The 23741-nt window shown below is 46.9% G+C and overlaps 1 protein-coding gene across 1 annotated transcript in view; it reads left to right on the top strand.

The window, feature by feature from the left end:
• The window catches only part of LOC101952133 (E3 ubiquitin-protein ligase TRIM15-like), a 59333-nt gene extending 41553 nt beyond the window's left edge, over nucleotides 1-17780 (top strand). Inside the window, exons 4-7 of the mRNA XM_065562986.1 lie at nucleotides 2973-2995; nucleotides 8933-8973; nucleotides 10450-10509; nucleotides 13791-17780. Coding sequence (XP_065419058.1) covers nucleotides 2973-2995; nucleotides 8933-8973; nucleotides 10450-10509; nucleotides 13791-14311 — 645 coding nt within the window. The 3' untranslated portion in view covers nucleotides 14312-17780. The remainder of the gene's footprint in view (nucleotides 1-2972; nucleotides 2996-8932; nucleotides 8974-10449; nucleotides 10510-13790) is intronic.
• Nucleotides 17781-23741: the final 5961 nt, after the last annotated feature.

Below are 23741 nucleotides of genomic sequence, written 5' to 3'. Positions count from 1 at the left end.
CATAGACACAAATGTTCAAGGTGAGCCTTCTGGCCCCAGTGAGGATGTGCGTGGTGAGGAGATGCCTGATCTTCTAGTTAGAGTGCAGGTGACCTGACAGCTACTGCAGCATCTATATCTCTATCTCAAATGGATGTAACCAGGCACATTCCTGAAGAAAAGTGTAGATCAGAGAAGAGTGTGGTGGAGGTTCAAGAAACAGTTGCTGCTGAGTTTAGTTCCTTAAGTCTAGATGATCCAGAACTGTGGACCCACTTGAGCAGTAGCCTGAGGGACTTCTTTGTACTGCATGGGCCACAGCAAGTGAAAAACTTCATGATCCCCAAAGACAATGAAAATAGAAGTTTCCATCCAACACATTACTGGTGTGAAATCCCCAATGGTGACAAAGTGGAGAGGCCATGGCTTATGTACTCAAAAACCCAGAATGCTGCATACTGTTTTTGTTGCAAACTCTTCCAGTCTAATATTCCAGCCACATTGGGTTCTACAGGAACAAAGGACTGGAAAAATCTGGCTAGAAATCTGGCATGCCTTGAGAAGGCAGCAAATCACCAGAGAGCATTCCATAGGTGGAAAGAGCTTGAGATGAGACTAAGGTTAAAGGCCACCATAGATGATCAGCATCAAGAGAAGATTGCATCAGAGTCTCTTTACTGGCAAAATGTTCTGAACAGGCTCATTGCCATTGTGAGAATGCTTGCTAGCATTGCGTGGCACTTCAGATCAGCTGTATGTGCCAAACAATGGAAACTTCCTTAAAATTGTGGAGCTGATGGCTGAGTTTGATGCTGTACTCCAGGAGCATCTAAAAAGAGTCACCACCCAAGAAATGTACACACACCACTACCTTGGAAAAACAATTCAAAATGAGATCATACAATTACTGGCAACAAAAGTCAAACAGAAGATTGTGGCAGATCTAAAGTCAGCAAGATATTACTCTGTTATTCTGGACTGCACACCTGACATCAGCCATATGGAACAAGTTACTTTAGTGGTGCGTTTTGTAACAACAACAGAAACTAGTGAAAATGTCCCTGCAGTGGTGACTGTCAGAGAGCATTTTCTAGAATTTATTGACATTGATGATACTACAGGAGCTGGTATGACAGATGTGCTCCTTAAAAAGCTGGAAGATATGGGAATTGCGATAGCTGACATGAGAAGTCAGGGCTACGATAATGGTGCCAACATGAGAGGAAAGAACAGAGGAGAGCAGACACAGATCTGAGAGTTAAACCCTCGAGCTATTTTTGTCCCTGCAGTTCTCATTCATTGAACTTGGTGGTCAGTGATGCAGCATCAGCTTCTAGTGAGGCTGCTGCATTTTTTTATGTAATTCAAAGCATCTATGTATTTTTCTCTGCATCAACTCATCAATGGCAAATTTTGAAACAACATCTGGGAACATCCTCTCTGACACCGAAACCACTGAGTGCCACACAATGGGAAAGTCGAGTGGAGGCGATAAAGCCTATCAAACACCCAATTGGGAACATAGATGATGCCGTAGTTGCCATTATGGAGGATAATGCTATGACAGGAACTGTTCGTGGGAGAACAGTGGCAGAGGGAAATAGAATCACCAGAAACATACATAACTTTAAATTTCTGTGTGGCTTAGTGTTGTGGCATGACATACTCTTTGAAATAAATGTTGTAAGCAAGAGACTCCAAGGTGATGACCTTGATATATCTGGAGCAATGGAACAACTGGACAAAGCAAAGTCGTACCTACAGTCTTACCGGTCAGATGAGGGATTTCAAAACGTTCTGAAGAGTGCACAGAAATTGGCAGAGGAACTTCACACTGAAGTTATTTTCCCACCCATTGAAGAATACACGAGTCACCGAAGAAGAAGATATTTTGATTACGAGGCACAGGGTAATCCCATAAGAGACCCCAAACAACAATTCAGAGTTGAATTATTTAACCAAGTGCTAGATTGTGCAATACAGTCAGTTGAAGAATGCTTCATGCAACTCAAGGAACACAGCAGTATATTTGGGATGTTGTATGATATTCCAAAACTCCTCACTTTATCTGAAGAAGACCTACAGCAGCAATGCAGGGCACTAGAGACAGTGTTGACACATGATGACATGCGCAATATTGATGCGAGTGACTTAGGTGATGAACTGATAGCCTTTCAAGATACATTTCAGTAGGATCAACTCCAAAGGCTGTTCTGGAATATATGTGCACAAATAAGATGACCACTCTCTTTCCAAATGCTTTTGTTGCTCTACGCATACTTCTAACAGTTCCTGTAACAGTTGCCAGTGGAGAACGCAGCTTCTCCAAGCTGAAGTTAATAAAAACACATCTTAGTGTTAGTCTCTAAGGTGCCACAAGTACTCCTGTTCTTTTTTTAAAAACACATCTACACTCTACAATGACACAGGAGAGGTTGGTCGGCCTTGCAACCATCTCAATAGAGCATGAGCTGGCCCCGACTGTAGACCTTCAGGAAGCAGTTCAAATCTTTGCAACCAAGAAGGCAGGGAAAGCACCACTTTGATTATTCAAACAGATAAAAATGCCAATGTTTACTATGCAGACAAGAAAAGTTACATTTGCTGTTCAGGCGTTTGAAAGTTAAGTGTTACTTAAAATTTTTGAACAAGGCATTTTAAGTTGTTAGTTCTCCTTTAGTGGGGTAGGTAGCAGAGCAGTACCATGAGAGGAGTAGAACAGGAAGAAGGCAGAATTGAGACCTTTCAAAGTTTTGGTATGGGGGCATCATTTGAGCTCCCCGCCTCAGGTGCCAAAATGTTGTGGGCCAGCCCTGGAAGAGCTACAAACTCATTTATGTCAGAGATGTCAGTCAACTCAGCAGATCCATGGCTCTGAAGCCAGGGCAGTGCCTCTTTTCCCCATAGCTGAAAAATGGCTTCCCTGGTATCCCCAGTGTATGACATCATGGCATGTGGCACTAAGGTTGTTTTTCTGTCTCTTTCCTCTCTAGGATTTCAGAAACATCTTGAGCAGGTAGGTGGCTCTCTCTCACTCTGCCTCATGCTTCACAATGCTGTTGTAAGTGGCAGGGCTGGATTAAGGCAGGGGTTTAAGGGGCTGCAGCCCAGGGCCCCAGAATAAGGGGTCGCCGCAACAGGCCTACCAACAGGGGGGTTAAGAGAGGGCAATTGCCCAGGGGCCCAGGCAATTTAAAAGGGCCTGGGGGTCCCTGGCCACCACCGCCGCCAGCAGCTCAGCAGGGCTAAGACAGCTTCCTGCCCGCCCATTCCACGCCACTCCCGGAAGTGGCTAGCACGTCTCTGTGGCCCTTGAGGGGGGGTGTCTCCACTCACTGCTCCTGCCCTGAGCGCCAACTCTGCAGCTCCCATTGGCCAGGAACTGCAGCCAATGGGAGCTGCAGGTGGGCGCCCATGGGCAGCGGCTCACCGCGGAGACTCCTTGACCCCCCTCCTAGGATCCGCTGCCAGAGGGGTGTGCCAGTCGCGTTTGGGAGCCGCCCGAGATGAGGGATGATCCTCTGACCCTCTCCTGCACTCCCACCCCCTGCCATAGCCTAGAGCCCACACTCCGCACACAAACTCCATACTAAAGCCCGCATCTCCTCCCGTACATAAACTCCTTCCCAGAGCCCACACCCCCCTCCGACAGGGGCCCCATATAATCTAATAGTCCCAGGCCCACAGCAGAGTTAATCTGACCCTGGTAAGCAGGGAAATAAGCCTGCTATTGTGGGGAACTTTCCTGGCTTATACACTACCCTGGTGAAATGGGCTAGCGAAAGGATCTGAGTCCTTGCTCCCACTTCCTTTACCCAGAGGCTTGCCTGACCTTGAGGGCTCCCCTTCCACTCTCCTGTGTGGCAGAGTCCTTGTAACCCCAACAAGGCTGGGCCCAGAATTCCTGGGGGCTTGATCCCCAACTTTCTCGTAGTCACTTAGGGCAGAGGCCAGAGTATCCCCACTCCTGGGTGCTTTCTCCACACTGGCCCAGGATTCGGGCTCGACCTCCAACCTTGTTGTGGTCACTTAGGGTAGGGCCTATGGTATTCCCACTCCGGGGTGCCCTCTCCACACTGTACACTTCCCTGACCCCCACTGATCATTACATACAGTTCAAAGCAAATAAATTTATTAAAAAGCAATCAATTTAAACAAAAAGGAAAACAATGGGAAAGGTTAAAGGAAAACATATCACCCTGCTCTGTGGCATGGGGACATCACAAACAGCTGTCTCTGGAATGTAAGGGCAGTTCACAGTCTGTTTCTCACATGTCCCAGGCCTCCTTCTCAGGCCCTGGCCGTGCTGCAGGGATGCTGTGGATCGGACACATGCTCTGGCGGTGGCCACACGCCTTCATGCTCTAGGTGGCAGGACCCTTCTTCCCAGCGTCAGGTCCCACGTCGGGATTATGATCCCCCTCCAAGACTGGCCTGCAAGGGGCCCACTGCCCAGGGTCCCCTCTCACTCTATCCAGCTGGCTGCTCGCCACACCTGACTCCGGACTGCTCCAGTCCCACTCTGCATCAGCACTGATGCTGCTCTGCCTCCAGCTCCTTGGGCTACTTTTCGGCCCCTCTGGCTCTGGTTGTTTCAGTTCTCCCAGCACAGATCTGCTCTTGGGCCTGCTTCTGTGTCTCTGCTCCCAGCACAGATCTGCTCCCTGGGATGCTTCTCTGGTTCTCTCTGGCTGGCACACCCCTGCTCCCCAGCTCAGCTTGGGGCCCTGCTTTCTCCTTAGCTCGGCCCCTTCTGTCTAGTCTGACCCAGGCAATTCCAGCTCACCCAGAGGACAGGAATCCCCTGGCATCCTGACTCCCTCATTAGCCTGCCCGCCTTGTCAAGAAGGCTGACCTGGAGCATTGGCCTCTCCCCATCCCCTCTGGGGATTGTCAGTCACAGGGTCCTCATTTCCCATTGACCCTTCCCCTTTCTTTTGCTACTGAGAGCTAGCCAACCAGAAAACCTCCACTGAGTTTTAGTCAGGGGCCAACAGTCCCTTTACATTCCCCCGTGCTAAAATTCTGCCTCAGATACAATATTCACACCAGTACATCTGGGCTCCATGTTAACAACATATACCCACATCATATTGTATAAAAAAAATCCCATTAACAATTAACAAAAGAACATGTAACATATTTAACATTTTTCAGAGTAGCAGCCATGTTAGTCTGTATCCGCAAAAAGAACAGGAGTACTTGTGGCACCTTAGAGACTAACAAATTTATTAGAGCATAAGCTTTCGTGGGCTGCATTCGAAGAAGTGGGCAGTAGCCTACGAAAGCTTATGCTCTAATAAATTTGTTATTAACATTCTGTGTCTACTTCCTTCTACTATACATGATAATATTCATTAAAACACTATATAGAACCAATAACATACTCATCTCTTAAGTTTAACAGGCAGTACACCCTTAGGCTAGGTCTATACTACCCGCCTGAATCGGCGGGTAGAAATCGACCTCTCGGGGATCGATTTATCGCGTCCCGTTGGGACGCGACAATCGATCCCCGAATCGGCGCTCTAACTCCACCAGCAGAGGTGGTAGTAAGCACCGCCGACAAAAAGCCGCAGAAGTCGATTTTGCCGCCGTCCTCACAACGGGGTAAGTCGGCTGCGATACGTCGAATTCAGCTACGCTATTCACGTAGCTGAATTTGCGTATCTTAAATCGACTCCCCCCTGTAGTGTAGATGTACCCTTAGTAGTTCTCTGGGATCTTCTTAAGACTGATGGTTCATTACCCATATTTTCTATTCCCCTGTCCCCTGGTAATAACAGATCAATTCAAGGGATCTGGCCATTTTCGTCAGGGTTTGGGTTTGCCACATTGGTTTCAGTTTCCTCAGGAAATGCTGCTCTATGCCTTCTATGAGCTCTGGTTAGTCTAATAGTCTAACGCTTTAGCTGGTCCCTATGTACTAATCTCTCAGGACCTCCTTTCCCAGGCTGGATAGTGTAAGCAGCAATTCAGGATTGTTGTGTGTCACCACAGTGTGGGGATTTGACTCCCATTTGTCCTGTATTTTATTATGTCTCTATGGTTATGAACTGGTACACAGTCACCAGGTCTGATGAGAGCCCCACTGGACTTGTGATCATAAGTCCTTTTCCTAATTTGGGCTGGGCCTTTAGTTGTACTGAGAGCAACTTTGCCACCTGTCTTTGGCCTGTCATGGACACCTTTGACCCAGTCATCAAAATTGGTCACCTCATCCATAGAAAAGACTTCTTGATGTTTCTCTGGCAACGCCCTCAAGTTAGCCACCTGTGCAGGAATCAGCCCCTCGTGTGCCACTTGAACTGCAACTGGCAGTCTCCCACCACATCTTTCTTGAGGAAAGGTAACTTGTTCTGCCTTCTCCCTCCTTGTCACCCGCATCTCATTTCCATTCTCTTCAAACGTTACCTTCACCTGAGGAATAACTCCCTCAGGCTGGTGTACCTCTGAAGTTCTGTTTCGAGGATGCAATGCCACAGCCTTCGCACTTGCGTTTAGAAGACTCACTGGTACTCTTCCTTTATTGGCATTTGTCGGTATATTGGCTGTCTGGAGCCCGTTAGTTAGACTTGCCCCAGATGTAGGCTCTACAAGAGCTTGATATCTTATGGTATTACCTGGTACCCAGCAGCGTTCATGAAGGATCTTCCCTCTCCAAGGAGGCATAATGGTCTTCTGTTTTCTGCCCACTTTAACATTTCCAATCTGCCCCGCAGGGCCCAGTGAATGGTTTTGTCTCTCTGTTCGAGCCAGTACTCTACTGAGCACAGCATTCTTCTTAGATTGCCCATGATGGTTCATCCTCCTGGCAACAGTTGCTCCTTCAGCTCACTAATGATGTTCATCCCTAGAATCCCTGGGACTCCTTCTCCCATATACCTCCCTTCAGAGGCTTTGTCTTTCAGGATGAAGATGCATTTTCCTGACAGTGTCTGGCCCATGTACTGGGATTGCCTGTCCATTAATTGCTGTTAGACGTACAAACAGTGTGCTGTGAATGGTCAGCTCCCTGTCCTTCAAATATTTTTGAAAATGTGACTCAGTGTTGGTGGTGACTTCTGAGCTAGTATCTAACAAACATCTGCTCTTCACCCCTCCTATACATACTTCAGCAGTTAGTCTCCAAATGCTCGCTTACAGAAGTCGCTAGATATACTGGCACTGCCCGCGTTCCTTTCAACACTGTATGCAGAGTGATTTTCCAACAAGGACAGGCCTAGGAATCCTTCTGCCACTGCTTGGCCTTCTACTGTAGATGGACCACTCACTCCTGGTGCCCCGTTGGTTACGAGTGCCTAGGACCCTGCTCTCCTTCTCAGTGGACATTCTCGGCTAGTATGCCCTGGCCTTTCACAAGTGTAATGAATGTACCTTCCCAGCTCATTCTTCAGTGGGGATCTTTGGGATCCCTTGGATACTTTGGCATATTAATAGGATTTTTTTCTTTAATCAACTCGGTCATCACTTTCAGTATCTCCCACTGTTGTACCATCAGTTTTTGGAGAGCTTCACTTAAACTTTCCAATGTTAACTGAGTTTGGGGCAGGGACTTTTCCCCAGCAGTTCCATTCACTAGGCCCCCCACTTCGTGTACGGGGGTTAGGCTTGGCTGTCTCTTCCACAGGAACTTCCTCTTCTTCTGACCACATAATGGCAGCCTGCATGAGTTCATGGAACTTCTTACCAGGCTCTTCCTTAAAGCTCCTTTTCATTTCACGTCGGAGGGAATCATCCCGGAGTCCCAGCACCAACTGCTCTTTCAGAACCATATATGAGTCTGGAATTCGTTGAGGATCTTGCTGCTCCACCTTGCTCATTCTCTCCTGGAGGTCATACGTGTATGCCTGGACAGTTTCACCAGGCTCCTGCTTTCTCTCAAACAACTCCTTTAGTCAGGTTCCAATAAGTACCTTGTCTCCATACACTTCTAGGAGGAGTTCAAATACTTTTCCACATCTTTATTGTCTGCCATTGCAAGCATTGTCTGAACTTTACTGTGACCCTGGCCTAGCCCTTGAGGTGCTCCTCTATGAAGTTCACACGACCTTCTTCAGGTACTCTTAGCACATGCGTAGCTGCCTTCACAGACTTGACCCATTCCTGTACCATAAGTCTCCTGATCTAACCAGAAACCACCAAAGTCTGTGACTTTTTGCTCCCATGGGACATAAATAGTAGGGGGTTTCTTAGCTTCTGCTGCCTGTTGATAAGGCTTCTCTCTGTTTGGTTCTAGCTTCTTGTAAGGCAGGGGTTCTCAAACTGGGGATCACAACCCCTCAAGGGGTAGCGAGGTTATTACATAGGGGGTCACAAGCTGTCAGCCTCCACCCCAAAGCCCGCTTTGCATCCATCATTTATAATACTGTTAAATATATAAAAAAGAGTTTTTAATTTATAAGTGGGGGTCGCACTGAGAGGCTTGCTATTTGAAAGCGGTCACCAGTACAAAAGTTTAAGAACCACTGTTGTAAGGCCTCAGTTTGGTCTAATAATCTGCACTGAGGTTCAGCAAACTGGGCCCGTAGTTCTTCAATTCCAGCCATGGTAGGGTTCTCGACCAGGTCTGGACAGTGCTACCAGAACTCAACCAATAAACCAATGGACCCTGTCCATGTGGAATGAGCTGTGTGGGATGAGCAGATAACACGACGCACACAAGAAGCATGGGAACATACAAGTATTAGTGCATGGAGGTGAAGGCGAGAATTGGCCATGAAGAGTTGATTCCCCTTTTATCCACAGATCTGCTCTGTACAGGCCAGCGTTGAAGAATATGAAGGCTTTTGGGGGATGGTTGCACAACTATGGCCTATGTTGCACCTGCTCTGAGGCTGGCAGAAGTGGAGGAATTCTAACTCCAGGCCCATTAGAGCAGCAACTTTCCTTAGCCAGGAATTATAATGAGTCAGTAAATGAACTGTAATAATGTAAATTTCTCTCTCTCCAGGTTTGAGAAGGGGAAGTTCCAGCAGCCAGCGGAGATTTCTTGTGAGCTAGAAAAGAGACTCAGTGATTACTCCCAGAAAACTATTGTTCTAATGGAGACTCTTAGGAAGTTCAAAGATACCGAGATGGGCTCTTGGAGAGGAAATCGGGGTGTGTTTCTGAGACCGTGGGAGGAGACGTGCTCTGGCCAGTTGATCTGTAATTAGGTTATGTATCTATGTAATGAAAAGTGGAAAGCAACAAATTGAGCAGATGTAGCAGGGGCCCAGGTGCCAGGATATCTCACACTCATGCACTCTGTGAGCTTTGGTAAAATCATTAAGGTAAAAATATAGCAAAATGTGGGTACCTCGGTTCCTCTCTCCCAACTACCGAACTGCAGGGCATGTGCTCCAGAGCTGTTTGGCATCCACAGCTGCAGCTGGTGTCAGTGGGAGCTGCTGGTGCCCAGTGCCAAGGAGATCCAGGTTCAAGTGCCTAAAGGTCAGCACCTAAAATTTAATCTCTAAATTAAGGGACAACTTTGAAATGTGGACCCAGTCCATCCTTGTGCTCTGGCTCTGAATGCCAGCTCGTGTGGACCAAAGGGGTTGTAGGGAAGGTGTAAACCCAGCATAGGAGCCTCTTGTGCCACCTCCACAGCAGCTGCAGGCACAAGGAGTGTTCATGGGTGGGGGGGGGAAAGGAGTGCAGTTGTCAGGGGCAGGGTAGAGGAGGCAGGGACGGAGCAGGAATAAAGGGGTGTGGCCAGGGTAAAACTGTGTCTCGGACACACTGCCCCCTAGCAAAGCCATGTAGGGGCTGCTGAACCAGGGATGCAACTCTGGCTGGGCCTCACGACTTCTCAAGCCTGTGCCAAGCTCTGCACCAGCCCCAGCAGCCACTGAATAGGGGAATCACAAGGTGCAGCACCCCACCCCACAACCCTTTACCAGTGCAAAGGTGAAAAAGGCCCATTGAGCCAATCCTCTCCCTGCCTCAGTTTCCACATCTATAAAATAATTGTATTATTATTTGTATTTCAGTCTATGAAGGATGAGAGCACTACTGTGCTGAGCTCTGCACAGATGCTGAGTAAATTGACGCAAAGAGCTTACAGTCCAGGGCCCTAAACCTGCAAATTCTCAGTTTCCCATTGATCTCAAAGGGACCAAAGTGTGTAAGGTTCCATTCATGCTAAAATCTTTGCAGGATCTGGGCCTAGGTTATGACAAAATGCAAAAGGAGAATGAGACAAACCGAGTGGGGTCTGGAGGATGAGGGAACAGGAAATCCGTTTTCCACATAATATCTCTTCTGAGGGTTAATGGATATTGGTTCTATTGATTTGAGATGCCTGAATAAAAGAGAAAATAGAAGGTTTCAGATTAGCTATTATTTAAAATCTGAGTGTGATTCTGTCACTCTCGCACAGTTTCTCTCGCATAATTAAAACACAGTTATGTCAAGTAAGAGTGGGAATGTTGTTATAAATATGACAGCCTGAAATTTCATGTCTTTTTTCTTTTCCCCCTTCAGATAGTCTGGGCTCTGAACTAAAGATAAAAGGAGGAGAATCTCTAGTATCATACAGACAGGGTGAGGTTTCAGGAGGAGAAATTAAGAGAAATTCCCATGAAAACATTTTGATGAACATGTAGCGAAAGATACAAACCAAACAAACACCAACCATGACACACATCCTTAAAAAATAAAACACAAACATGAAATACTGAGGAGATCCCAAGCTGAAGTCACACAAATAATCCTGACACCAAGCTTCGTGATGAGTCTATGCACCCACCGATAAGCAGAAACACTCGCACTGAGCAACATACAAACATCCTTACGCTGACCCTGGCATTTCCATGCACATCCATGTGCCTTTGAAATATTCAATTCAGAGGGTTGCCACATCCTTCTGCTTTCCCCCATGTGAGGGGCGCTCTCTCATTGCTCTTTACCAGCATTCTACCTTTCTCTTCAACCGGGTTGGGCTGGTCTTTCCTATTTGAGCTGGTTCCTTCTTCCTCTGTTAGAGGTAAGGTTCCCCCTCTGATGCTGCCACTTCCTCTCTTCTCCATGGGCTGGAGAAGGGGCTACTCCTCCCAGTGCCACCTCCTATTTACTACTCTCTGGTCTTGAGTGATTCTTCCCCAGTGCCCCACCCTCTTCTCTTCTCCCAGGTCAGGAAGAGAAGGGTGGGCTCAGTGTACAGCTTCCCCCTGGGTTTATATCTGTTGCCTCCTGACTCTCACTCCCCTCTCTGCAACTTCAGGCTCTGACCTTCCTCTCTAACCCTCAGAGAAGCAGCTCCAGCAGGGAATGTCACTGGGAAAGGGGGAGAGAGGCAGTTTCTGCAGCCCCACAGCAGCTCACAGCAGCCAGGGGGAGGAACTACCAGGGCATCTCTGCTCGGTCTCAGGGACTCAGGAGAGAGAAGCAGCTCCCCAAGCTGGTGGTGTCAATCAGAGACCATGTGCTCTAATCTCTGTGACCCTTTTCCCCTCCAGACTCTTTGCCATCTGAGCTAGAGCAGGGAAGGGGGGGATCTCTGGGATCACACACCCAGGGTGAGCTCTGGGGGAGATTTTCCTTCAATTAACAGAACATTCCCATGAAAGCAACTCTCCCCCACACCAGTAACCAGACACACTCTCACTGACCAGCCCCCGAGCCACCTTAATTGTGACCTGGTCATTTGTATTGTCATTGCCATGTCTTTCCAATAGTGAATTCAGGGCAGTCAGTAGAGAGATCTCTCTCCTCGTGGATGTCACATCCTTCCCTTTTCACCTGGGGGAGAGACTCTCTCCCATGGCTCTTCTCCAACATCGTACCTTTTCTTGGGGCATGGCTGGGCTCTCCCATTCGAGCTGCTCTGAGGGTTGGGGAGATGGTGTCTCTCTAGTGCTGCCACCCAGGGCCGGCTCCAGGCACCAGCCTACCAAGCATGTGCTTGGGGCGGCACCTGGAGGGGGGCGGCGCTCCGGCCGACCAGGGAAAGCGGGGCCGTGGCCGGGCTCTCCGCCCTCCTCCCGGCGCTCCGGCTGGTCGGGGAGAGCGGGGCCCCGGCCGGGCTCGCCGCCCTCCTCCCGGCGCTCCGGCCGGTCGGGGAGAGTGGGGTCCCGGCCGGGTTCACCACCCTCCTCCCAGCGCTCCGGCCGCCGGGGAGAGCGGAGCCGCGCCGGGCTCGCCGCCTTCCCCGCAGCGCTCCGGCCGGCCAGGGATAGCGGGGCCGCGGCCGGGCTCGGCGCCCTCCCCTGCCACGCTCCCCGCCGGGGGGCGGGGGGAGGCTTTTTTGCCTGGGGTGGCAAAAAAGCCAGAGCCGGCCCTGCTGCCACCTGCAGTCCTTTCTTCTCTCGGGACTGGGGAAGGGGCTGTCCCACCCAATGTCACCTCCTGCTCACTGGCCTTGAACCATTGGCTCTTCCCCAGTGCTGCACCTTCATCTCTGCTCTCTGGCCTGGGAGTGGAGGATGCATTTAGGGGAGGGACCTTTTTGGGGTTCAAATCTGGTACCTGCCTCCTCAAGACCCTCCTAATTAAGTTTTTGCTGTCTTTCTTGCTGAGTCTCTGCTTCTGGGAATGAAGCTGCCCCAGGTGGGGATCAGGGAGTTGCCACCTCTATAGCCAAATGAGAAACTACTAAAATGGCTCCCATTACCCAGGCTGAGGAACTGCAGTTGTAACCTCTGGGTGGGCTAGAGTTCACTTCATTTCTCTTCTCCAATGCCTAAAAAACCCCAACTCCCATAGAAAAGCAACTGGAGACCCAGAATTCAATCTCTAAGGATTTTCAGCAAGAATGGCCCAGGATCAACCTCCCCACATTCAAGTCCCAAAATAAATGAAAGGAATGAACTTAATTAAGTAAGAATTTTATAAAATCTTATGATAAAGAAACATAATAAATAATAACTTAATTTTTACAACATAACATGGCTATTTTATAATCCAGAGTCATTATCTTCACAGTTATACATAAACATTAATAAAGAAAACAAATTAAATCAAAACAGGTCAGTCCCTACCGAAACACAATGAGAGGAAACTCAGAGTTCCCAAAAGCTTAGGTTGATTTCACCAAATCTATACCTCCGATCACCAAAGCTATACACTAGGCTGAGTCATAAGCAACATCTTCTTGCCACTTGCTTGTAGGACTCTTCAGTTGGAATCCATGCAGACTCTTCCTCTGCTGAAATCACTGCTAGTCAGTCAGCTAACCGATTAACCAACTACACAGTTAAGTATATAATTAAAAAAAAACCTGTTACAAGAAAATACAAAACTTAGAATAGCAAAATATAAATGACTCTTTCCCCATTACTACATTTAAGAAAAGTTGATGAATCATACTAGTTGAGACAATTTAACTAAAATGGTTGAGCTAAAATCAAACAGCATTCAATGTATACAATTAAAATATAGGAAATTATTTTTCCCTCCCAATCTCCCCTTTCTATCATTAACATTGCCCATGCTTCCCTGATGGAGGGTTAACAATATCACTAGCCTGCTGCAAAATGCTTTAGAGTTAGGGAAAACAGCCTGCTTTCTGCTTCTGGTTCAGCTTCTCACACAGAGCACATGGCCTTTTGCAAAGCAGCTTGCCCACATGCCTTCTGACCCCAGTAAAGGGGAACCTATTGGAGCATATCCAAAACTACCACACCCAATTCCAGAAACTTCTGGATGTGGAGTGCTAAATCTGCCTAGCAACAATGATCCAGACACAACTCCTCCCTCCCTCCCTCCCTGAATAGGATCCAGGACTGTCCCAGCCAGAACTGTGCTTTATAGGCATGTCAGAAATGGTTGCAGCCTCTCCCAGGGTTGAGCTCTGCCTCTAACTCTCTGATTCTCTCTCTCCTCAGTGAATGTGATTCTGGATCCAGACACAGCTCATCCCCAACTCATCGTGTCTCAGGATATGAAAACAGTGAGATGGACAGACACACGGCAGTATCTGCCTGACAATCCTGAGAGGTTTGACACTTGGGGCTGTGGGCTGGGCTATGAGGGATTCACTTCGGGGAGTCATTGCTGGGAGGTTGTGATGGGAAATGAGGAACGCTGGGCTGTGGGAGTGGCCAGAGAGTCTGTGAGAAGGAAGGGACGGATCAGCCTTAATCCTGAGGAGGGAATCTGGGCTGTGGAGCGGTGCTGGTGGGGTCAGTGCCAGGCTCTCACCTCCCCTATGACCCCCCTGCCCCTGCCCCGGGTTCCCAGGAGGATCCTGGTGTGTCTGGACTATGAACGGGGGCAGGTGACATTTTTTGATTATGGTAACAAGGCCCTGATCTTCACTTTCCCGCCAGCCTCTTTCACTGGGGAGAGAATCCACCCCTGGTTCTGGCTGTGGGATAGAGAGACCCAGCTCAGACTTTGCCCCTGAGACAAGGTAGGGGGAGGAATATCCCACGGTGGGGCTTGAGATCAGCCTCTCTAGCCTCATACATCCTTTTCAACATGACCCTGGAAGTCTCCTGTGTTCCTGTAGACTTTCTACCCTGTGGTTTCTATTGTCCTGGAGGCTCTGCGGGGTCTCTGACCTGTCAGACCATAGAAACCAGGGGGTGGATGAGATAGAGAAGCCAGTCTTATTGCCCAAAGGATTTTGCAGCCTGTTTGTCACTGTCCTCTGTGGCGCAGGAGGTCAGACAGTGCCACTCAGATGTTGTGGGAATAGCCCAATGGGAATGGAAAAAATGGACTTCTCTAGCCTAAGTCATCCAAGTGTCTGTGACTATGGAGGACTCCCATCTACCTAGTCCCTGGCTTGTGTCTATGACCCTGGAGGACCCCTGTGTACCCAACCATCAATACCTCATCTCTGTGACACTCCTGTCCCTTCCTGCAGCACCAGGGATGGGAAGGGGAAGAGGCAAAGAACCCCTGGAGTGGCACAAGGAGCAGAGGGGCCCTGAGGGGCAGACCTGGGGGCTGCAGGGTCAGAACTGATGGGGTGGCAAGGGCAGGAGTGACATAGGGGCTGTGGCTCTAATTACTAGCTGGGCTGGGAGGCAGGCAGATGTGGGGTGGCAGGGACACAGAATTAATTAATTGGGATTTGGGAGGTTTCAGGAGAAACTGGAGGCTCTGCACCAGCAGAGCAGCTGGCAGATGGAGACCCAGGGACTGTCAAGTGTGACCTCCAGACCACAAGGGAAGGGACGCTATGGTGGGAAGGAGTTGCTGGCAAGTGAGGGGAGGGGGATGTCATGTGAATGAAGGTGAGCTGGCTGTGGAGAGGGGAGATGCAGGTACAGAGCTGGTTTGACCAGAAGGGAGAGAAGAAATAAAAGGAAATAGAAAACAGGAAAAATGAAGTAAAACAAGAGTAAATAGAGAAGCCTGGGGAAAGAGGTACAGTGGTGGGGAACTGAAAAGAGTGAAAACAAAGCAATCCTGGGAAGGGGAGAGCTCAGGGGGAAGTGGGCGGAGAAGGGATAAACTCAGGGGAGAGAACTGGGAACCTGAGTTGTAATGATCTGTGATAGGGAATAAAGGAGATTTAGGGGGAAGACAGAGAAATAAATGGAAGGAAAACATGTGTTAGAGACAATGATGTGCAAAACTGGCTGAAATGAAATACAAGGGAGAAGGAAAGAGAATGTGAGAGCAAGAGGAATCTCAGTTCCTCCTGACATACACACTGGATCCCTGGCAAGGATTTTGCTAAAATGGGGATAAAAGGCCCTGCTGAACTAAAGGGCTAATTCCATGTCCAATATCTGTGTGTGCATAACTCTTCAAAGATCAATAGTCATTCACATGTCAGGAATGCACACACTGAGTTACACTGCGATCTCTGACTGCTGGATTCCAGTGTCCACAATTCAGGAGCTGTCCTCTCCCTGTGTTGAGATCTGAAATGTTTCTAACACGGTCTCATCTGCAGGAATTTACTCAGTGGCTTCTGATACTTCCCCTCTAGCTCATTGATCAGCTCCATAAGACAGGAAGTCTCCTCAGAGAGTTTAGTGATTTATTTTCATTTGGGATCTTCAAAATCTGTTTGTCCAGCTTGGCCAGGCAGGAGTCGCTTTTGTACCTCAAGACACAATCTTCCATCTTGTAGCCAATTCGTTCATTTTATCATTCATTTATTCTGTGACGTTACGATTAACTAACATGTTATGTCATATATAATCATTGTATGCTGAATAGATTTAAATTGGAGGATTATAGAAGTTTAAGATTGATCAGTAGTTAGAAGGAATAATTATGTATTAGGTATCTAAGTAAAAAGGGCTAAAATGCAAAGCCTACAGGCTGAGGCCTGTAAGATGTCAGCTTACCATACTAGGCCACAGGCTTAAGAAATGCGTGACATACGTAAGTGACCAAAGAATGACCCGATGCCGCAAGATTATAGGGAAAATATGTACCAATGGGTGATATTGCAAAAAATTAAAAGTAAGAGTAATTGTTTGCTTAGAAGATACCTGGTAGTCTTTCTAACACATGCCATAACCGCAGGGTGAAATATGTGCATAAATGCTATTGCGGTATCGTCAGAATTACAAATAAAAGAAGGGTGCCCAGATTGGGAAAACTGAACTCCCTATGGGAAAACTTCAGCAGGAACCATCCCTCTACTGATGATCAATTGGCAAGGTATCCATCAGACCTTAAGAATATCATTAAGGATGTGAGTATGACAAAATTTGTAATTCGTGCATAGGTCTTTATAGGACTTCTTGGGTAATCGTAACCTTAACTGTAACTTTATTAAAACTTATAAAACAGACTAAACCTTGTACTTGTGAATATATGTGTGGTCACTACCCTTGGTCTTTATGTGTTCCTAAAGACCCTAAATCTGAAGTTATTAACAGAGGTGACTTTCATTCTGCTGAGCTTGAAACTGTAGCCACCAGAGCCAAACCCACGGTGGTGTAATACCACATTACAAAATTCACTTTAAATAAAATAAAAGGCTACAACCTCTTGCTTTGTGTCTGTTTCAATAAAAAAAAATTGGGAAAGGGCTGGTCAGGGATGTGGAAGGGGCTGGAGTCTTTCCTGGAGCGCTGAGTATGCAGGAGGAGATTTCTTTGAAAACCCTATTGTGACATTATACTTCATATTCTTTATGAAAATATGCTTATGATATGAATATGACATAATTAAGAGATGCTTTATGCAAGATAACTCTTGTAAGGTATCATTGGAAAGGTTAAAATGTACTGGATGTGATTATCCAATTGATATGCCTGTATCATTTCTGTTTCTGAAGTTAGGAAAATTGACTATGTATCTACATTCCAACTATGTTACTTTGGATGACGCTCCCTTCTAACACTTCAGGTACAACAATGGAAAAGCCAGACAGCGCTGATGGCCCATCAGCGCTGACAATGGACTGTGAAAAGGCTTGGCCTTCCTGCAGATGCTCCATACTGCTACTGACTCATGGACTCTGGGATACTACAGAGTGAGGTGGTCTTGTCACCTGATACTGAACATTACCTGGGACTTCTTGTAAATTTCCACCAGAAGGGAAGGGGGGTCACGTTTGGGAGACAAGGGTTCTTGCCTTATGTAAATCCTATTTAAGGGTGGGGAGGAAGGCAAACTGGGCTCCTCCCCTCCATGGGTGCCGGCTCAAGAAGAAAGACTGCTAAAGCCACCTGAAGGGAAGGCAGGGGGAGAGTCCAGACTGAGACAGGGATCTAATCTGAAAAGGAATATAACTGGAACTCTGAACCACTGAAACTTTGCAACCTGCCTAAAATAACATTTAGGGTGAGAATTTACATTTTGTAACCTGTTTCTTAAGTATATTGAGCGTAGTTTGCGTGCTCTGTTTTATTTCCTTAGTAATCTGCTTTCTTATGTTTGCTACCTACTTAGCTACTTAAAATACACCTGTTATAGTTAATAAACTTATTTCTGGTTTATACTATAACCCAGTTTATGTGATTTCTAACTGGGGATGGGTGGGGGGGAAGTGTGAAGTTGTGCATACTCTCCTCCATATTGAGGGAAGAAATGAATTTCATATAATTTTGGGTGTGTGTACCGCAAGGGAGGTGGACATCTGGGTGCCATGGCAAGCCCCTAAGGCTGAATCTTTCCAGAGCAGATCTCTGACTCTCTGTGTAGCTGGGTGTGGCCCTGCCTGTGTGCTTGGCTGGAAGAGGCTGGTGAGCCAAACCCAGCAAGACCAGGTAAAAGAGGGCCCAGGCTGGCAGAATAAGCTGACTCAGTGGTATCTCAGCACACCAGGTGACATCCCGGGGGTCCAACCCATCACAATGGCATAGTTGAGCAGGATAGTATGCTGCCATTATTGCCCTGAAACACAGGGTGGTGATTGTAAGAGAGTTTTAAGTGTGGTTGCTAGGGAACAGACAAAGTGGTTACTGGTTTGTTATTTTCTGTTTGCTTATTTCGGGCAAGAGAAGTAGGAACAGAAAAGTAGGAAAACGAGTGAAAGTGAAGCTACCAGGAAGTTGGAGCTCTACAGGTTGCAGGTAGAGGAAAATGAAAAAATACACCAGAAACAGATAGAATTAAAACAGATGGAAATTGATGAGCAGAAGTCTGCATGTCAGAGGGCTCTGGAACTGAGGCACCTAGAGGCTGACAAAGAAATGGAAGTGGAAGCAGCCAGACAGAAGCAACCTCTGGAATTGAAAGACAAAAAACTGGAGGAAAAAGAAAAGGAGAGGAAACATGAACTGGCTGTAATGGAGTGGAGGAGACAGAGCCCCCCCACCAGGGGCCCCACCTCTCCAAAAATCCACAAGTGAGAGTGGTTGTGTCCACCATATAGCGAGTCTGGTGATATTGCCAAATATTTCATCAGCTTTGAGAGACTGTGTATGCTCCATGCAATTCCTGAGGACCAGAAGATGACCACTTTGGTTCTAGTATCAGAGGGGTAGCTGTGTTAGTCTGGATCTGTAAAAAGTGACAAAGAGTCCTGTGGCACCTTATAGACTAACAGACGTTTTGGAGCATAAGCTTTCGTGGGTGAATACTCACTTCATCAGATGCATGTAGTGGAAATTTTGAGAGGCAGGTGTAAATATGCAGGCAAGAATCAGTCTAGATGTGTTAGTTTATAAGGTGCCACAGGACTCTTTGTCACTTTGGTTCTAAAATTGACTTGGAGAGCTCTGGACATATTCAATAAGATGTCTATTGGTGATGCTTCAGACTATGGTAAATTTAAGAAATTAAGTATCAAAGGGGTAGCCGTGTTAGTCTGGATCTGTAAAAGCAGCAAAGAGTTCTATGGCACCTTATAGACTAACAGACGTATTGGATCATGAGCTTTCGTGGGTGAATACCCACTTCTTCGGATGCACGTAGTGAAAATTTCCAGGGGCAGGTATAAATATGCAAGCAAGAGTGAGTAAGGCTAGAGATAACGAAGTTAGTTCAATCAGGGAGGATGAGGCCCTCTTCTAGCAGTTGAGGTGCTTAAGAGAGGGGCTGGGTTAAGTAATGTGGCTTATGTGAACCAAATGAAAGATTTACTGGAGAAGTGGGTGAGGGGAAAACGTATTACAAGCTTTGAAGGAATGTGTGATTTGGTTACTCAGGAACAATTCCTGAATGTCTAGTGATGATGTGAAACAGTGTTTATGGGATAAAAAAGTGGAAACAGTTGATGAGCTTGCTTCTTATGCTGATAAATTTGAACAATCCCAAGCACCTAGTAGGAATAAATCACAGGCAGAGGGGTTAAAGTTTGGTGGGAAGCAAGGTCCCCGTTTTATTCCTGGGGAAAAGGAGGCTGGATGGGAGGAAGGACTCTCACCTCCCAAAGTTCACTCCTCCAGTCCTCGGCCCAAATCACCTGTGAAAAGAGAGGAGCCCAGAATGTGCTATCATTGTAATTCCACTGAGCACCTGAGGAATAAATGTCCTCTGCTGAGTGGGAACAGGCAGCAGGCAACTCATGGAAATGCTGTTACCCAGAGCTCAGAGGCACATTAGGCAGTTGCCACTTATCACATAGGATTTGTAAAGGTTGCCACTGCACAGCCAGACAGTAAGCACATGAAGGGTGTCAAAATAAATGGCAGGGTGTTTCCTGCTTGGAGGGATACTGGTGCAGAAATTTATGTGGTCAGGAGAGACATGGTTCAGGAGAAAGACATACTGCCAGGACAAATGGCAAAGTTTTTGTTAGTAGGGGGTCACAAAATCCTTGTGCCTTTAGCTAAAGTGCACATGCAAGCTGAGGATTTACAAGCTGAATAAACCATTGCTCTGGTCTCTCAGAACCCCACAGAAATTCTTCTGGGGAATGACTTTTTTAATGTGGCTAGGACTGTCCAGGGGTCTGTCAGCAGTAAGAAGAAATCTTGTGCTGAAATCCCAGAGGGAAAAAGTGATGTCACAAAAACTGCTGGGGAAATGGGAGAGTGTTTCTTTAATTCCTCCACAGCAGTGGAACACTGCTGACAAGGGTGGGTGTGGTTGAGACCAGCTCTTATCCAGAGGCTACAGACAAGCTTTTCTCCAGTGGGGGATGGGAATGTTTTGCCTGATGGTAGGGACTGTCCAGGTTGCTGGCTGCCAGGACATTGCAGTTAAGCTAGGAGCAAATCCTACTCTAGGATGCATAGGGAGATGTGCCTTAGAGGGAGAAGATGGAGTCCAAGAAACTACTGCAGTGAGTGAGGATTCCATGGGCTCTGTAACTGGAGGCTAAACATATTCAAAGAAGGAGAAGGGTACAATGCTTGCTAGTGAAGGGTCTGCCATGGCTGGTAGCTGTGAGCCCACAGCTGGACAGGGGACAGATTACCCTCCAGAGAGCACAAGGGTGTATGCCCTGAGAGGGGGACCAAAGAGGTTGAGAAAGAATGTGGAGGAGTACAGGAGTGTCTCCCCACTTATTACAGGGAAGGGTTTGCCCAGAAGAAATTTGCTGGATCTGCATCTGTAATCCCAGGCACCTCACCTGTGGCTCAGGTTTTAAGAGGAGATGGTGTAACTGACCTCCCTTAGGGGAGCAGCCATACAGCTAACCTCTGGGGAACAGAAAGAGGGATGACTTCTCTTCTTACCCACAGAGATGAGCCTTCACACAGCCTCTCTACAGCAGCAGGGACAGGACAGGCTCTTCTGGTTGTGGGATCTGAGAGGATGACAAGATCCTTATATTCTGGGGTGAGGTAAGGGGAGAGTTTGTCATCAGTGAAGGTGGGTGTGGAATGTGGCACTGAGAAGAGGCGGTGCTGGTTCTCAGACATTCACCTCCCTCCTCCTCACTCTCCACGGATGGGTATGTGACAGGTTGGATCACAGAAACCCCCTGGGGGCTGCCACCTGATGTGCCAAGGACTACTTCTGCCCCTGCTTTCCCTGCCAGCTTGGGACTCCAGCACCCTGTCTTGCTGAGCCAGACACCCCAGTCTGCTCCAACACAGACCCAGGGTCTGAACCACGTGCCCCAAACCTGCAGACTTAACTGAAAGTGGCTTGGGAAGTGTTCCTGTCTTTAACACTCATATGCCCAACTCCCAAAGGGGTCCAAACCCCAAAATCCGTTTTACCCTGTATAAAGCTTATGCAGGGTAAACTCATAAATTGTTGGCCCTCTATAACACTGAGAGAGATATGCACAGCAGTTTGCTCCCCCAGGTATTAATACATACTCTGGGTTAATTAATAAGTAAAAAGTGATTTTATTAAATACAGAAAGTAGGATTTAAGTGGTTTCAAGTAATAGCAGACAGAACAAAGTGAATTACCAAGTAAAATAAAATAGAACACGCAAGTCTATGTCTAAAAAAACTGAATACAGATAAAAATCTCACCCACTAAGCTTCCTTTTACAGACTAGTCTCCTTCTAGTCTGGGTCCAGCAATCACTCACACCCCAGTAGTTACTGTCCTTTGTTCCAGTTTCTTTCAGGTATCCTTGGGGTGGAGCGGCTATCTCTTGAGCCAGCTGAAGACAAAATGGAGGGGTCTCCCACAGGCTTAAATAGACTTTTTCTTGTGGGTGGAGACCCCCTCCTCTCTCCTATGCAAAGTTTAGCTACAAGATGGAGTTTTGGAATCACATGGGCAAGTCACATGTTGATGCATAACTCAGAACTTACAGGTAGCAGCCATTGCCCACATGGTGTCTTGAATGTCTCCAGGAAGACTTCTTATGTGGATTGGAACCTTCCAACATTCATTGTTCATTAAATGCTTCTTGATTGGTAACTTAATTTGCACATTCATTTCTCAAGAAGTTGACCAAATGCTTTACAAAGGCTACTTAAAAAATCAAGCCAGTACACTGCCAATATTCATAACTTCGAATACAAAATTGACACATGCATGCAAATAGGATGAATAGATTCAGTAGATCATAACCTTTACATAGATATGTTACATGGCATATGTAGCTTAAAACATATTCCAATTATGTCATATATACATTCATAAACATATTTCCATAAAGCCTTATGGGGGGCACCGTCACAGGGTTTCACTGCACAGGCTCAGAAATCCAGTCACCCATCTGCTCCCCTTTCTCTGAGTGGGGATGCAGTCCCTGAATGTAGCTGTTTTCTCAGCCCACAGCTTCCCCAACATTAGCACGAAAGCTTATGCCCAAATAAATTTGTTAGTCTCTAAAGTGCCACAAGGACTCCTTGTTGTTTTAACATTAGCAGTGTCTTTTCACCTCTTAGAGGCTGGGTTCTAGGCTATTCATGGCTGCTGTTCTACCTCCCCTGCCCACTCCCTCTGGGAATGCAGAGTGCCCCAGTGCAGCCTGGGAATGGCCAGGTCCATGTTTCCCTCACAATAGAAAGGGAACCTGGTCCCTACTGGTGTTTGGGTCACAGATCCCACCCCCCAAATAAACCAGGATATGCAAATGGCAGAAAATACCCTCGACACAGAAAGGGAAGTTTTAAAAACTGATGTATTAACGATCAGGGAAATTGCAACCTAACCCACATGGACAATGAGTCTCCTATTTGTATGAATGTTAGTGGCTATGACTCAGCTGTTCCTCTCAACACCATTTTTGCCTGGGGTTTTCGGAATCCTCAGTAGTGGTAACTTAACTGTTTCACTCCAGGCAGTTCCAGGAATAAATCAATGGGAACACAGTGATTCCATCTGATAAATGATTAATACAAATACATATGCTCTATCTATAAGTGCAGTTTATTAGATTTAAGCACACACAGGCATAAACAATAGGTTTAAACATCCCAGATATTTTCCTAAAATCTGAGTTGGTGTTGAGTAATTAATGGTAGGTCAGCGCTAGACAAATGCTTCCCTCCTGGGGAAAAAGGTGTCAGAAAAACATCTCTCTTAGGATGGCTGCAGAGGACTGCTCCAAAGTACATTCTATATCTAATTCTTTTTATAATTAACTTGTACAAAACACATAGGTCAAAGTGACCCCTACTACATCATCACTTTTCCTAACAATTTTAGTCATAATAAACTTCTATATCAAATAACAGAGGGGTAGCCATGTTAGTCTGAATCTGTAAAAAGCAACAGAGGGTCCTGTGGCACCTTTAAGACTAACAGAAGTATTGGAGCATAAGCTTTCGTGGGTGAATGCCCACTTCATCAGACGCAAGTAATGGAAATTTCCAGAGGCAGGTATAAATCAGTTTGGAGATAACAAGGTTAGTTCAATCAGGGAGGGTGAGGTGCTCTGCTAGCAGCTGAGGTGTGAACACCAAGGGAGGAGAAACTGCTTCTGCTTCTGCAGTTGGATAGCCATTCACAGTCTTTGTTTAATCCTCATCTGATGGTGTCAAATTTGCAAATGAACTGGAGCTCAGCAGTTTCTCTTTGGAGTCTGATCCTGAAGTTTTTTTGCTGTAAGA

The sequence above is a fragment of the Chrysemys picta genome, chromosome 12 (assembly GCF_011386835.1).
Source record: "Chrysemys picta bellii isolate R12L10 chromosome 12, ASM1138683v2, whole genome shotgun sequence".
Taxonomy (NCBI): Eukaryota; Metazoa; Chordata; order Testudines; family Emydidae; genus Chrysemys; species Chrysemys picta.
This window is presented reverse-complemented; position numbering and strand designations above follow the sequence as displayed.